The 14,863-nt window shown below is 40.0% G+C and overlaps 1 protein-coding gene across 2 annotated transcripts; it reads left to right on the forward strand.

Annotated features, from left to right (window-relative positions):
* Nucleotides 1-701: 701 nt before the first annotated feature.
* Nucleotides 702-14,563, forward strand: LOC121509725 (mothers against decapentaplegic homolog 2). 2 transcript variants are annotated; one of them, XM_041787354.1, is made up of 11 exons: nucleotides 702-868; nucleotides 1,879-2,291; nucleotides 3,661-3,750; nucleotides 3,987-4,180; nucleotides 4,982-5,116; nucleotides 5,370-5,444; nucleotides 7,002-7,055; nucleotides 7,220-7,432; nucleotides 7,578-7,715; nucleotides 11,001-11,145; nucleotides 14,416-14,563. In XM_041787354.1, exons 2-11 carry the CDS (start codon nucleotides 2,056-2,058, stop codon nucleotides 14,537-14,539), a joined length of 1,404 nt encoding a protein of 467 aa, XP_041643288.1. In that variant the 5' UTR covers nucleotides 702-868; nucleotides 1,879-2,055; the 3' UTR covers nucleotides 14,540-14,563. The 2 variants fall into 2 exon arrangements, with proteins under 2 accessions (XP_041643288.1, XP_041643289.1); XM_041787355.1 differs by having other exon boundaries at nucleotides 5,370-5,432.
* Nucleotides 14,564-14,863: the final 300 nt, after the last annotated feature.

A 14,863-nucleotide genomic window follows, 5' to 3' on the forward strand; every position in this document is an offset into this window, starting at 1 on the left:
ATGACAAGCTCAATTTAAGATCTGTATTACAAAGTTATGTTTTGTCATGCATTAAATGTTTTCCCAGTGTTGTTTCTGTTACACATCAAGGAAAATATCTGTTTTAATTATATGTCAGAATTACAAAGATAACATAAGGAATCACTGTTGGCCCATTTTACCTGAAAACTACTCAAAGTGTGTATCTTGATAGTCTTGCACTGATATTTCAAAAATAATTCTATTTCTATCATTGTATAATACTTAAATATTCAAGAGGCCTGCGTCCATGTATAAAAGGGCCATTAGATATTGTGTATGACATAATTAAATGTCAAAAAGACCGTTTACCAAAAACTGGCCCATTTTAGCTGAATTCACCCTACTTTTGTTGTTAAAATTTAAGACATATACGCTTGTTAAAAAGCAACAACATACACATACCATTCTCAGATAAACGCTAGTGTTACTTTTTGTGTGTTTGTGGCAAATAGAAATAATGAGTTAATGTGGTTTAAAAAAGCTGACTTAAAACTGCTTAACCACCTCTGAACAACAGTAAAAAAAAAAAAAATTATTATTGTATTTAAATAACAATGGTCGTCAAAGCCATCATCAACATTAAGAATAGGATTTTAATCCTCCAATCATCTCTTGTATAGGAGGGATTAAGAGCTTTTACGTAGCCATCAGGTTTGTTTTGCTGTTCCGGTCTACCAAACCTAGCGAGCTAGCTCCAGTAGCACTGGTAGCAACTTGAATAGAGCCTACAAGCCTTGTCAAAATTAGCTGCGGTCTAAACTGTTCGGGCATTTTTATGCCAACAGGGTGTTTAAAAGGCTGTGCACTCGTTTTCTAAAAGGGATAGCTTTTGGAATTCAAAATTGGGGTAACTATTGAGATGCTTTTCATTGTTTTGTCGACTTTGATTCATGTTGTTTTGTGTGGGAGCTGTAGTTCCGTTAGCCAGCGGGAACCAGGGCTCAGTTCAGAAGAGTTCGACCAAGAAGCTAACTCATTTTGGTGCGGCGTCTGCATTTACGTTAAAGTCACAAATAATTTATTGCGATAAAGCAAAACATTAAAACGATGATATTCACGACGTGTCAGTTTATATTAGATTAATTATCGCCTGGGTTTATTTGTCAGGCCGACGGTAGGTAGCAGAGTAGCGCCACTGTTGCGCATAGGAGGTTTTTCGTGGATCACAACAAAAGGATTTTTGATAACAAGCTGGCAGCTAGCTCCGTTAGGCTAACGTTAGCTTACTTAGCTTGATGGGGATTCCAACAAATAGCATTGAGCCTGCATCATTAAGACTAATATAGTTTCCTGCTCTTGAGTTTTAGACATTTCAACACTGTACTATAATACCGAGCAGGATGACGTTGATAAACTCATTTGTTGTGATTTGAGTCCAGCAAGGCCCCCCGACCAGGCAGCTAGTAGCCGGCCTTCCCAAGCCAGTTGGTGTTAGCATTGGGGGGCCTGCCGCAAAATACCCTCCTTTCTCACTATTATTTATCAGCCTGTAATACATAATTCAGAGTGATTTGTTGCTGTCCATGGATTGCTTTTATTTGAGAGCATCCAGCGTGTTGACAACATACGTTTTTTAGCCAGCTAGCTGTGATGTCGTGCAGTGTTTTTGACATGCTAACGTCAAGTGGACATCACTACTTGTTCCTCTCACCAAATGCTGAACTATACAAAACATGTAGTTATATAACTTTTAACAATGCTGCTGCAAAACAACCGCACTATTAGATAGACTGCTCGAAGTTTCATTGATTAATGCAATGCACGCACTTATTATGCCCAAATTAGTGAATGTAAGTGACTGTTTTGTTTTTCCAGTTTTGTTTATAATGGTTTTCTTTGTGTCATTTTTTTCCACAGGTGTCCACCTCTTTTGGGTATACCCTGCTATAGCGCTGGCTCCCACCTGTGACTCTTTGGTCACTAGAGGGGCCCCTCCAGAGCAAGGGCCCAAACTGTAGCTCTAGGTCCCCTCTTCTCTCTGTGTGTGAGAGCTTGTGTCAGTTCTTCTGGAGACTCCCTGCTTGTTCACCCAAGATGTCATCCATCTTGCCATTCACCCCTCCAGTGGTGAAGAGGCTGTTGGGCTGGAAGAAGTCAACCAGCGGTCCAAGTGGAGCAGGCGGTGGAGAGCAGAATGGACAAGAGGAGAAATGGTGTGAGAAGGCTGTAAAGAGCTTAGTAAAGAAGCTAAAGAAGACAGGCCAGCTAGACGAGCTGGAGAAAGCTATCACCACGCAGAACTGCAACACCAAATGTGTCACCATCCCCAGGTATATTTCCCAACGCTAAATCGCTGTTAACACTGGGGTAAAGAGAAAGCTGCTGCCATTACATAGATACTCACAAGTGTGCCTAGTTGTCACACCAGAGCGCTAGAAAGTTATGAAACTTCTAGATTTGAACAGATGCTGATCCCAGTCTTTTCAGTTCCATGTTAATAAACTGCATTCATTGTCGGACATGTAGAGAAAGTTAGTCTACATAGGTTTGTGAATAGGAAGGCAAAATAGTAAAGAAGCATAAAGAAAAATACATTTTAAAAAATGAGCTGATTGCAGTCACATCCCTGTTTTTTATTACTGTACTTACAGTCAGATGCTGTGTATTTGTTAATTGATGAGACATTAAAAGGGTGAGAAAACATGGGCTCTTTATCAGTCAGCCAGCCTTGATGGCCCAGACTCACGTTTGGTGGGAACATCATGTGCCACAAAGTACCACTTCAGATGTTTGTATGTCTATAGATAACAGAGTTGTTGTTATCGCCTGAGAATTGTTCTAAGCCACGCAGTAATGTTTGTAGAGATCCTGTGGCTGGCTAGATTTGAATGAAATAACTTATTGCAGCTGAATGGTATAGTGGAGAATATCTGTATAATTGGTGACCATTTTTCTCTACATTTCAAAAACTGTCTTGTTTCTTCTCTTAACACCTACTTTCCCAAAACTGTCAGTTAAGTTTCAGGATCTACAAGTTGACATGGCTGGTCCCGAAAAGTTTTTCTGCCCTGTTGTTGAACAAATAATTGCAGTATTTATTGTTAGTTGTGATCCCACAAAAGTTCTAAGGTCTTAGAGTCCAGGACATGTTGTGTATCTGTAGAAGTTAAAATGAAGGATTGTATTGTCCTGTTATTCAGAAGCAACCTCTCATTTGTGCTCATTCCAAGTCTTAAATGTCTCAGTTTCTGGTCATTTTCTTGGGAATGTTTTGAGAATGTTTCAGGATTGATTTTTTTTTTCCCTCCCATGGTTGCCTCCTTCATTTCCCTCTCTTTTGTGCCATTGTGTGTCTTCTGTGTTTTGTTGAATGTCTCCAGATAAGTTCTGAGTTATTTTGGGTGTTTGATACAATGTCACATTGTTGAAGAATGCTCTTTGTCTCTTGTCATTGTGTGTGCAAGCAGATTTCATGTTGTATTTTTTTCCTCAATTCTGTCAAAAAGGCTTCTCTTATTTGAAATTTCCATCTTTCATTTCCACCGCTGAAAATGGACGTTGTGTCTTTACTTTGCCATTAGATTCCAATAAAAGAGGCCTTTTAATGTTCACATTACCCATACTGATATTTCTGAATGAGCCATGTCCCATGTTTATCATTTGTTTTTGTTTTTGTTTTGTTGTTTTCTCTGTGCACAGCAATTGCTCTGAAATATGGGGACTGAGTACACCAAATACGATAGAACAGTGGGATACATCAGGCCTATACAGCTACCCTGACCAAACCAGGTGACTATCCTCAACTATTGTATGGTGTTGCATACAACTTTGATGTGGGAGAGTTGTCATTGAACTGTTTGAGGTGCCAGACTTTGAGAACATATTTGTTTCTTGTTCTCGTCACACCTTGATCCTTTCATCTCCATTTTCCTCCAACCCACCCCACCTGGCCATGTTATGTGTCACCCCTTATTTACCATTTTTTATTTATCCATCTCAACATCTCCTGTTTGCTGTTCAATCAGATCATTGGATGGCCGCCTGCAGGTTTCCCACAGGAAGGGGCTTCCCCACGTTATCTACTGCCGCTTGTGGCGATGGCCAGACCTTCATAGCCACCACGAACTGCGTGCCATTGAGGCCTGTGAGTATGCCTTCCACCTAAAGAAGGATGAAGTCTGCATCAACCCCTACCACTACCAGAGGGTGGAGACCCCAGGTGAGAGAAAATTTGCGACCTTAACTATGCATGTCTTTCTTGTTTAGTAGAAAGATGACCAGATGGATTCAATACCTGTAGGGATTTTTTCCTTAAAGCTTTTTTAACTGTATATTTGATAGGAAAATGATTTAGGGTAGGGCTAATCCCAATCTGTATGCATTTAAAGGCAAAATAAATTGGGAATGAAATAAGAGGCTATGCAAAAACAGTTATTTTTTGTGTTTTGTTTCTGCTCATCACAAAAACGTTGAGAGCTAACAAAACTTTTAGAAAGCAGTGTTGTTTTTGTAATGTGCAGCACACAGAATTTGGCGTGCACGTCTCAGAAATAAAGTTGACTTACTCTGTGTGACTATGTGTTAGCATCAAAGCACTTGGTCTGCCCAAAAACAGTGTCAACAAAGGGCGAATTGAAAGCATGTTTATGTATTTGCTGTACACTGCAGACCCAGTCAGACTGAGAACTGTACTGGCGTTCTGGAAACATACCTCAAATAAACATATCTCAGTCAGCTGACTGTGAAACATGTGAGTGACATTCACTCTCTGCTGACACAAAACAAATGCCCATCGTTAACCTTAATTCAATAAATAATCTGTTGTGGCTTTATTTTGGAGGGGCAAGTAGTTGCATTGGGGGGATGGGCTACCATTCAAAACTAATGTTACGATGAAATTTCTCTCCATTGAGTTGTCCATTTTATCTTTAATGATTACAAGGCTGATAGAAATTATGTGAAAGTATGCTACTGACAAATTCCTAAATCATCTCTTCTGATTCCTTATCCCACCGTGTAGTGCTGCCTCCTGTTCTTGTGCCAAGACACTCAGATATCCTGCCAGAGCTGCCACCTCTGGATGACTACACTCATTCCATACCTGAGAACACAAACTTTCCTGCAGGAATCGAACCTCCAAATAACTATATACCAGGTGAATTCATCTCTGACTGAAAGTGACTGTTTCAGACTAATACACCAAAGGATGATGCATTAGTGATGATGAATGAATGTATAATCTGTTATTCCAAGTTACTTATGGCAATGCATTAGTTTGTGTCTAATTTGTGTTTGCTGTTTATTGTGTTAACTGTGTGTAATTTTTCTACCTTTACCATTTCACATCAGAAGTAATGAAAAAGGATGAAATGAAATGGCTCACTTTCCTCTTTGCATCATTTGAACAGAAACGCCTCCACCAGGCTACATCAGTGAGGATGGGGAGGCCAGCGATCAACAGATGAATCAAAGTATGGACACAGGTACCCTAGACTAGCAACCCTTCCTGCTTTTCCCTGTGATCCTCTCTCACTATCCAATGCCAGGTCAAAGTTATATTTATTTTTTCCTAGAATAGATATGTTTAAGAGGAACTTCTCATAAAAACTAAGCATCAAAACTGATGAGAACAACCAGATTTGTAATTCTGATCTATTAGATTAGAGTACAGTTACAAGTTTTACCCTTAAAAATCCAGTTTTCTATGAAAAATGTTAACATTTGACAGTGTTGGGTAACTTTCTAAAAGTTATTTGTTACAAGATCAATGCCATCAAGTAGTAACGGACTACATTACCACATTGTGCACTGAAAAATTAACACATTAGAGTACTACTTATGAGTCACCAGAACTTAATACTCTTTTGCAACTTGTTGCACATAGACTGTTAATCAAAGACATAGATGGTTGTACATCTGCCTTAGAGTATCATTTAATTCACATTATTATGATATTTAATGACAGTGGATACTGGGGAGAGTGAGGGGGGAATGACATGCTGCAAAGGAGCCTGTGCCATCCACTTTGACAGTCACAGTCTCTCTACATGGGGTGCACTGACATAACTACTAGACCTCCAGCGCCCCTGTTTTGAATGTGTCGACTCTGTCTTTGTACAGTCCAGTTTCTCACCCATAATCTGTAACTCTGCATCTTAATTGGTAAAGTTTATACAGGTCTTTATTATCCTAACAGTATGATAACCAACTAAGGCTCCATCATGATTATGTTTTTGTCTCTTTTATTGAAAAATGCAACATAATGGAGATTTCTTTTACATAGTAAACACTCTACTCTCTAACATCTCACTAGTTGAACATACCTGTTGGATTACCTTCTGCTGGTACGCAGCTACGGGCTGACAAGTAGGAGAAAAACAGAAACTGTGCAGATGCCTCAAAGATTTTTTGATTATGGCATTTTTCAAGTAATAAATTACTTCTATGTGAAAGTAATGAACGAGAGAATTACCTAAATAGCAGAACTATAACATGCAGAACTCATTTCAACAGAAAAGTAATTAGATAATTGGATTAAGGATTTATTTGGTACTTGTTACCCCCAAGTCTGTTATATTAATCAGACTTTGGAAAGATGAGTCTTGAAAGATACCAACTTTGACCTGGTGGTCATAGAAGTTGTATCTATTGTAGTGAATTGGTACTGGCCTGACCTTTCCCACAGTAGAAGCCAATCTAGGATCCAAGTTTGAATAAACACTCAGTAGTTGTAAATGTTTTTAGAGTTAGTTTCCAAAGCTGTTTTGACTGTATTTGGAACATTTATGCAAAGCTTGAGTGTTCTGTAGAAAATGATTAAGAAATGTATCAGTCACTGAAATCTTTTTATGTTTTCTGGAAACTAACATAGTAAAAGAAAAATACCCGGTCTGTCTTGTTAAAACTTAGTATTATCTTGACATTGCTTTGCAAGACCACCACCAGTTTTATCAGAAGTCTTTGATCTGATGCACCTGTTCCCTTAGTTATATTCTCTAGTGAGCCTGTACGTATTGATGACTCTAGTTGTTGTTTTGCAGGTTCTCCAGCAGAACTCTCCCCTAGCACTCTGTCTCCTGTCAATCACAGCATGGGTAAGATGTTAAACCTTTCTTTTTAAAATGACAAGAAAGGAAGTCTGTTGTTTGTAAACGAGACCTGGAATGTTGGTTAAATACTTTTTTCATCAACATTTAAGCAGCTTTGTACCCAGAAACAATAATGGGACTCAGTTTTACTATCTTGTCCTGTGTTTTAGACCTGCAGCCTGTGACTTATTCGGAGCCAGCCTTCTGGTGTTCTATAGCCTACTATGAGCTGAACCAGCGTGTTGGGGAGACGTTCCACGCATCTCAGCCCTCACTGACGGTGGACGGATTCACAGATCCATCAAACTCTGAGCGTTTCTGCCTGGGTCTGCTGTCTAATGTCAACAGGAACGCTACTGTCGAGATGACCCGAAGGCACATAGGTAGAGAACAGCCTGAAGAAACTATTTTTATGCCCCTTAAAGTTTATTTTAGGCTAAAATAAGAGTTACTGCATCAGTTTTACATTCTGACTCAACTTGTTTAGAGCTGAGTCTTGTGCTAATTGTATTTGATTTGGGTTTACAGGAAGAGGAGTTAGACTCTACTACATTGGAGGAGAAGTATTTGCTGAGTGCCTGAGTGATAGCGCCATCTTTGTCCAGAGTCCAAACTGCAACCAGCGATATGGCTGGCATCCAGCTACAGTGTGTAAAATTCCTCCAGGTGAGATGCCAGTCTTTTTGGTATAAGGAAAGTGAGGAGCATATTAAACTCAACAAATAGAGTGCAGAGCTTCTGTTTGTGAAGATTACAATGGAGAGGGCTGTAGCAGGCCCACTATACCTAGGGTAGTCCTAAGTTAAGGCCTCTGAACAGGGACAGGATGTAATTTTACAGCAAATCCACAATGTTTGAGCTCATTGTACAGAGGGATATTTTTCTCAGTGCACCTTCTGATGACATGTAAAAGGCAGAGCCCGACCGATATGGGATTTTTGGGGCCAATGCAAATACCGACAATGGGGGCTAAAAAAAGCAGCTATCAGATATATCGGCCTATATCCGGCCTATAAACATTGGCCGATAACCGATATATTACTATTATACGCTGTATAATAGTCTTTTATTAGATGATGGTGGACATGTGAATTAACAGTTGCATTTTTTTTTTTGTTTATTTCACAAAGATGCAACTTAGACGACGTTAAAACGCTATAATACCCTCTAAAACTTAAGTGAAAAATCTAGCATGCTCTCCTTGATGTGCCCTAACAGCGTGTTTCCACGAGGACGTTATTGTCATGGGCACTAAAGTGTAGTGTCATATTGTTTTATAAAGTCACAGCTTACCATGGAGTACAAAAAATGCAGTTTTTTCACTGTTTCTCCGGTCTGAGTCCTCTTCTCTGCTGCAGCCGAGTGAGTGAGTGGGGAGAGCTGCTGCTGCTGCATTCGCTTGTGTGTGAAGGGGAGGGACCAGGCACTGGGGCTTAGTTCAGCAGGGACACACAGGAGCAGAGCAACAGAATCCCCGTGCAGCAAAAACGTTAATATATTGGCCACATATTGGCCAATGTTGATTAATCTGTGATACGCTATAATCAGCCCAATTAATTGGCCCGCCGATCAATCGGTCGGGCTCTAGTAAAAGGACCTCAGCAGATAAAAAAAAATCATCTGTCATCTAAAAAGTTGGTGTGACTTGTTTCCCTGTATAAAGTGCTGGCATATGTGACATCGTGACTGCAAGGACATAAAGCTGCCACTGTAACACACTGCGCAAGACTTCACACGATTGATAATTCATCCCTATTCATCTTGCATTGTGAGCTGCAGCTTCAGCAGCTCAGAACATGCTGGAATACATAACAACAAAGACCACACCGGTGTGGGTTGATGGCACCCTTTAACCACTTTCCTCCCTCATTAGATCCTAACTGTGTATTTAAAGAACACATGATGTAAACTGTGAAGTCAATAAACCGTGTGGACTCCAAACACTCCTCAGTAGGGACAACAGGTGATGGGCAGAAGAGGGAAGCACTACTTGTGGGCTTTTAGTATGTCTCATTCCTGCAGAGTGAGAGCAGAACTACCGTATTATAGCTAGTAGATATATAACCTCCATACAGTGAAACAAATGGTACTAAAGAGTAACACAGCTGAGCAGAAACTGCATGTAAACTTCTCTAAATTAAATGGGCACATTGGCTGTGTTAAGGTACCTGATGTCAGCACTTGCCTAATTGAAGAAGGTCACAGCAGTGCAAAGTCCAGCATGTGTTTGCTTGCTTTAATATGGCATGCATATGCAGCGTTTCCTCCATGGGTGACTGAAAACAACGCATTCAGTAATTCAGCCTAATTATTACCTGGTACTGTTTTTAAGAAAGCCGTACCTCCCCTGGAGCTCACTGGAAAATGCGGACTTCCTTTTGACAGTTTGCCTACTTGATATTTTGATGCAGTTCCTGTCAGTTTGATAAGCTTCAGGGGTGTGAATCACCTGCCATGCTGGACTGCCATGCCAAGTCAAGCAAGCAGAGCTGAGCCACTCCATGTAATGGAAAAGCCTCAAGAGACAACTCAGAAAGGAAACGGAATAAGAAGCACCCAAGCAGAGCAGAGGTTCTGGCAGCAAAATGCTCTGTTAAATAATACCAGTGTATACCTACATTTATAACGTTGTATCCACAAAGTATTTTTGTCTTTCATCTGGAGATCAAGTGGGTTGCGTTGGGTTGGCAAGGAACTGAAAAAAGGCACTGAAATTTTTTTTACCTCTGCCAAGGAAGTTATGTGATCGGCAGGGTTTGTTAGTTAGTTTGATTGTTTGTTTGTTAGTTTGTTAGCAACATAGCTCAAAAAGTTAAGGACAGATTTTGATGAAATTTTCAGGAAATGTCAGAAATGGGATAAGGAAGAACTGATTAGATTTTGGGAGTGATCCTGATCACCGTCTGGATCCAGGAATTTTTTAAAAGGATTCTTTACTATTGGGAGATAGGGCTAATGGCGGAGGTCTGTGCTCTCTGAGTGCTTTTCTAGTTTTGATTTGATTCGGTAGGTAGCAGACTTGATGGACCAGTGCAGACTTGGTCCTAAACTTTACTTCTCATACCTAATGGCCACCCTAACCATATCATGTTTCTTAACGTTGAATGGCAGCTGTAGTTGACTTGGATTCATGTCAGTTACAAGGATTTGAAACATCAACAGCAGAAAACTTGTCAGTTTTAACTGTGGCTTCTGCGGTAAACTGCACAGTTCAGCTCAGTGCAACACTGAAAACTTTGTCATCTGTTTGGAATGCTAGTATCGGTTATGTTGAAAGTTACTGTTTGTTGATTTACTGTTATGATTAGGGGAACAGTAAGAGCTCACGTTTTCCTCCACTGCTTCCAATGTTTGCCAAACAGACAGTTCAGGCCAACTAAAGCCAGTGATACAGCACACAATGTAAAACTCTAAATTAATTGATCCAAATACAGACACATAGTAGTTAATCTGAATAAAAGTCTGATCAGAATAAAAATACTTAATGTAAACATGTCAAGCAGAAGATTCTGATCTTATCTGGCAAATCTGAAAAAAGCTTTCATTCAGAACAAGAGGTTGCCTGTATTTTAAATTTATGTGGTTAGGGTAACAATTCTTGCTGCACATGTCTGCCTCTCTCTTCAGCTTAGTCTGTCTGAGTTACTGTCCCCCCTGCAAGCCTACACATCCCCCTGGTTTACTGCCTGTAGAGAAAGTTTGGACCACAGAGCTTTCAGTTTATTCTGGGAGAACAGTAGAAAATAAAATACAGCATGCAGTATGTGATTAAGGTTATTTTGACAAGTGAAGGAGGCATGTGGCTACAGTGATGTTTGTTCACAACACAGGCAAAGTAAGGGACAAGTAAGATTGCTGCTAATTGTGTGTTAAAGTCAAACTTTTTTTTTTATAAAGATCCATGAGGAAAACTAGCCTTAACAGTCAGATTTTTTTTCTCTCGTCTTTTAGGATGTAATCTAAAAATCTTCAACAACCAGGAATTTGCGGCCCTGCTGGCTCAGTCAGTCAACCAGGGCTTTGAAGCCGTATACCAGCTTACTAGGATGTGCACCATCCGCATGAGCTTCGTCAAAGGCTGGGGGGCTGAATACAGGTGAGTTCTGCCTACAGTGATGATTTAAGCACCTTGATTCTATTTAAGTTTGAATTAGACAGATTTTGTTTGAACAGTAGCCCCATATAATGTTTAATACTGCCAGAGTCTGACAAGCAAATTTCCTCAACACGCCATAACTAAGGTCTGTAGTCATTACACCTAGGGACATTTAGATTTAGTCCCCGTCTGTTAATACACATAGGGTTAGGAAGTAGCAAACTGGAGAGAGTTCCGCACAGCAGGAGCTCCACATCCACACGCAGACATGTGACATACACAGTGCTACACTCCCCAACATTGCAGAGGGCCTAAATATCACACATTGCATAGGCAGTGTGAACTAACCTAGAGATTACCTGTCACAGTTTAAGGCAACTGATCTAAGGATTTAGGAGATCTGGAATCAACTCTGGCAGTTTTTCACAAACTGTGGTTCATTTAATTTTGTTGACAATTACACTTGGACTGAAGACTTTAAAAAAAGTCTGCCTTTACTTGTAATTGGGGCTGCAGTAATAGATTCTTTCTGTAACCGAGTACTCTTATCGATTCTTCTGACGATTAATCAAGTACTCTAATAAGAAATATTGCATATTTTTTAGGGCTGTCAAAATTAATGCGTTAATGTGGATTAATGCATCATCATGATTAATCTGATTAAAAATTTTATTGCAATTAACCCATCTATAGCGCAGATTGACTCAAAATCCCTGTAGCATCTCTGGCAACGTATTTCGGGCAGTTTGTCCAAGTAGGGTTACCGTTGAGCATGCCGCCGCGCATGCACAAATGGGTCGTTGATCCATTAGTGACCAACCAACTCGATATGGAGGACACTAAACAGCCCATTGGCCCTCTCGATGGGAAATTTGAGTACAAAAAAAAAAAAATAAAAAACAAGACAGATTAGTTGACCGACATAAAGTGTTATGCACATTCTGCAAGGAGGCGTTTTCTTTTCACCAAAGCACTTCCAGCTTAAAATACCACATTAACGCGGAGCATGTATTCGTCAGGGATTCTGCTAGCACTTTGGCTAACGCGTCGCCAAGCTTGCAAAATAAAACGTGATTAATATAGATTAAAAATGAAAGTTATTTAATCAAGGTTACTCAAAAATAATCCACAGCGACCCTGTAATTAATCTGATTAAAAATTTTAATCGTTTGACAGCACTAATTTAAACATCAAACTTCAGCCTGATAAACACTCCCGTCTCCCCATCAGCTGTGTACCCATGCAGGACATGCAGCGCTATATGAGCATATGCATGAGAAAATCAAGGCTGTAGGAGCTAAATTTGTTAGTTAAGAAAAGACTGAGCTAGCAAGGCATTTTAGTGTTTATGTGCTGGAAAATTTTTAGTGCCACCCTACTAGGGCTGAATGATTTTGGAAAATAATCGAATTGCAGTTTTTTCTACAATATTGCGATTTGATATGCGATTATTCCTTAATGCTCTTTTATTCCTGAAAATAATTTTAAAATATCTGATTATGATGATTTGGACTCGTATTGCAAATTGGATCTAAATGCTGCATTGAAGGGGTTTTTTCATTCTCATATTTAATAAGAAAAAAACTACAAAAATGAATGTAGCATTTTTTTATAGACTATTCTAAAAAAAGGGGGCACTTGAATGATTGCATGATATGTCATGCATAGCATCTCTGCTGCAAAAAAAAGTTTATAACGTCTCAAGCACCACCTGTTCACCACAGCCTACAGTCTTCACTAAACCAGCCCTTACACTCATCCTACCCCTCACATAGTTTGTCCATGTCTGTGTTCCTGTAAAGCGTCCTTGGGTTTCTTAAAAGGCGCTATATAAATTCAAGATATTATTATTATTATTATTATTATTATTATTATTATTATTATTATTAAAACTGCAATTTTGACACAAATTTCAAACTTAGCACAAATAGTAAGGACATTTGTGTTTAGTATAGTATTACTTTGTTGTAACAATGCTTCTTGGTAATAAATCCTACGGAAGCCTCTTAATTTCCCTTTTAAATGGTGCCACATTTGTGGGATGAGCAGCAGAGCTGAGTGTGTCGGTTGCACCCATGACAAATTTGCCAAATCTTTTCTGCCAATGCTAAACAGCTTATTCTGCTGTTGAATGTTGTTTGGTGGACTGGATGACTGAAGTCTGAAGAAACAAGACATATTGGTAATTTAACAATTTATTCATTTAACAACTAGGTGCCTCAGCAGCATTTGAAAGAGCTATACACATCCACAACAGCCTGGCATCTCCTTATGCTGGTCACCAGCCTGGTCATGCGCTGATGTGGGATGGCATCCCATTCTTCAACTAGTCAGTCATTTGCCCAAGCTGATCCCACAAGTGTTCAGTGGGGTTGAGGTCAGGACTGCTGGCAGGCCATTCCTCTCCACTCCCAGATTCTGGAGGTCGTCTCTGATATACCCTGCTCTGTGGGGAGCAAGTTTTGTTGTCTTGGAGGACAGAGTTCAGTCCCAGACTGTGAGTCAGGGATTGCCACTGGGTGCAGAATATCATCTTAATATCTCTCTGCATTGAGATCGCCTCCAATGATGACAAATAGGCACGTGATTGGTAGCACCTGGGGGTACCAGAAGCTTAAAACACGAGTCAATAGCAGCAGCAGAAAAAACTGTTTGGCACTGGCAGGGAAGATTCAGCCACTTTTTGATGGGTGCAACCGACATACTCAGCTCTGCGCCTCATACCACAAATACATGTTCCTTACAAATGTGGCACCATTTAAAAGGGAAATAAACAGGCTTTCCATAAGATTTATTACCAAGAAGCATTGTTACAGCAAATAAATAATCTACCAAACACAGTTATGCAAGTGTACTTTGGAAGACAAAAATATTTGTTTTGGCCAGGAAATAATGCCACACTGCCAAACTTGACTTGAATGGTTAAACACAACCAAAGAATGTTTTTGTCAGAGACCGGTATTTTTTTATCAGTTGTCACGTGATGCAGAGAGTGAAAAAGAAACATCAACACAGCCCAGTTAGTTGGGGAGCAGATGGCCTAGTGGTTAAAGGTGCTCCTCATGTACATGGGAGGACCGGGTTCAAATCCAGCCTGAGGCCCTTTACCGCATGTCTCTCCCCCACTTTTGACCCTGTTTCTGACTCTATCCACTGTCCTCCTCTATCTAACAAAGGCACAAAAATGCCCAAAAAATTAATCTTAAAAAAAAAACAAAAAAACAAAAAAAACACACAGCCCAGTTAATAAAACGTGCTTCTCTCTTCCAGGCGGCAGACCGTCACAAGCACTCCTTGCTGGATTGAGCTCCATTTGAACGGACCCCTACAGTGGCTGGACAAGGTTCTGACCCAGATGGGTTCCCCGTCTGCTCGCTGCTCCAGTATGTCCTAAACAGTCAAGGAAACCCCCCCCCCCCCCCAAAAGAAAAACCGCAACCCCATTACCTGTCATTAAATTCTAAACTTGTGAGTTTTGTCATGAAAAAACGGAAACCCCACAGAATGAATTTTCTGTATCATTCTCCATAGTACTTGTGGCTCAGTTCCACATCCCTGTTTTAACGTTTCACACACAAACACGAGAACAAATGCACCCACACTGTCACACACCCACACACACTCAGACAAACAAACTTAAGTAAAGAATTTGGCACTTTGATACCCATTTATGTCTTGCACCTTGTTAAATTGCTTTCCCCAAATCCTTAATATTAGA

This window comes from Cheilinus undulatus, linkage group 5 (genome assembly GCF_018320785.1).
Source record: "Cheilinus undulatus linkage group 5, ASM1832078v1, whole genome shotgun sequence".
In the NCBI taxonomy this organism is placed as follows: domain Eukaryota; kingdom Metazoa; phylum Chordata; class Actinopteri; order Labriformes; family Labridae; genus Cheilinus; species Cheilinus undulatus.

What these genes read in the sequence shown, in the direction of transcription:
- LOC121509725 (XM_041787354.1), top strand. Translation starts at nt 2,056, where the DNA reads ATGTCATCCATCTTGCCATTCACCCCTCCAGTGGTGAAGAGGCTGTTG. An exon ending in AGCTACCCTGACCAAACCAG is followed by an intron (nt 3,751 to 3,986) that starts GTGACTATCCTC and finishes CTGTTCAATCAG; the next exon opens with ATCATTGGATGGCCGCCTGC. An exon ending in TCCAAATAACTATATACCAG is followed by an intron (nt 5,117 to 5,369) that starts GTGAATTCATCT and finishes TCATTTGAACAG; the next exon opens with AAACGCCTCCACCAGGCTAC.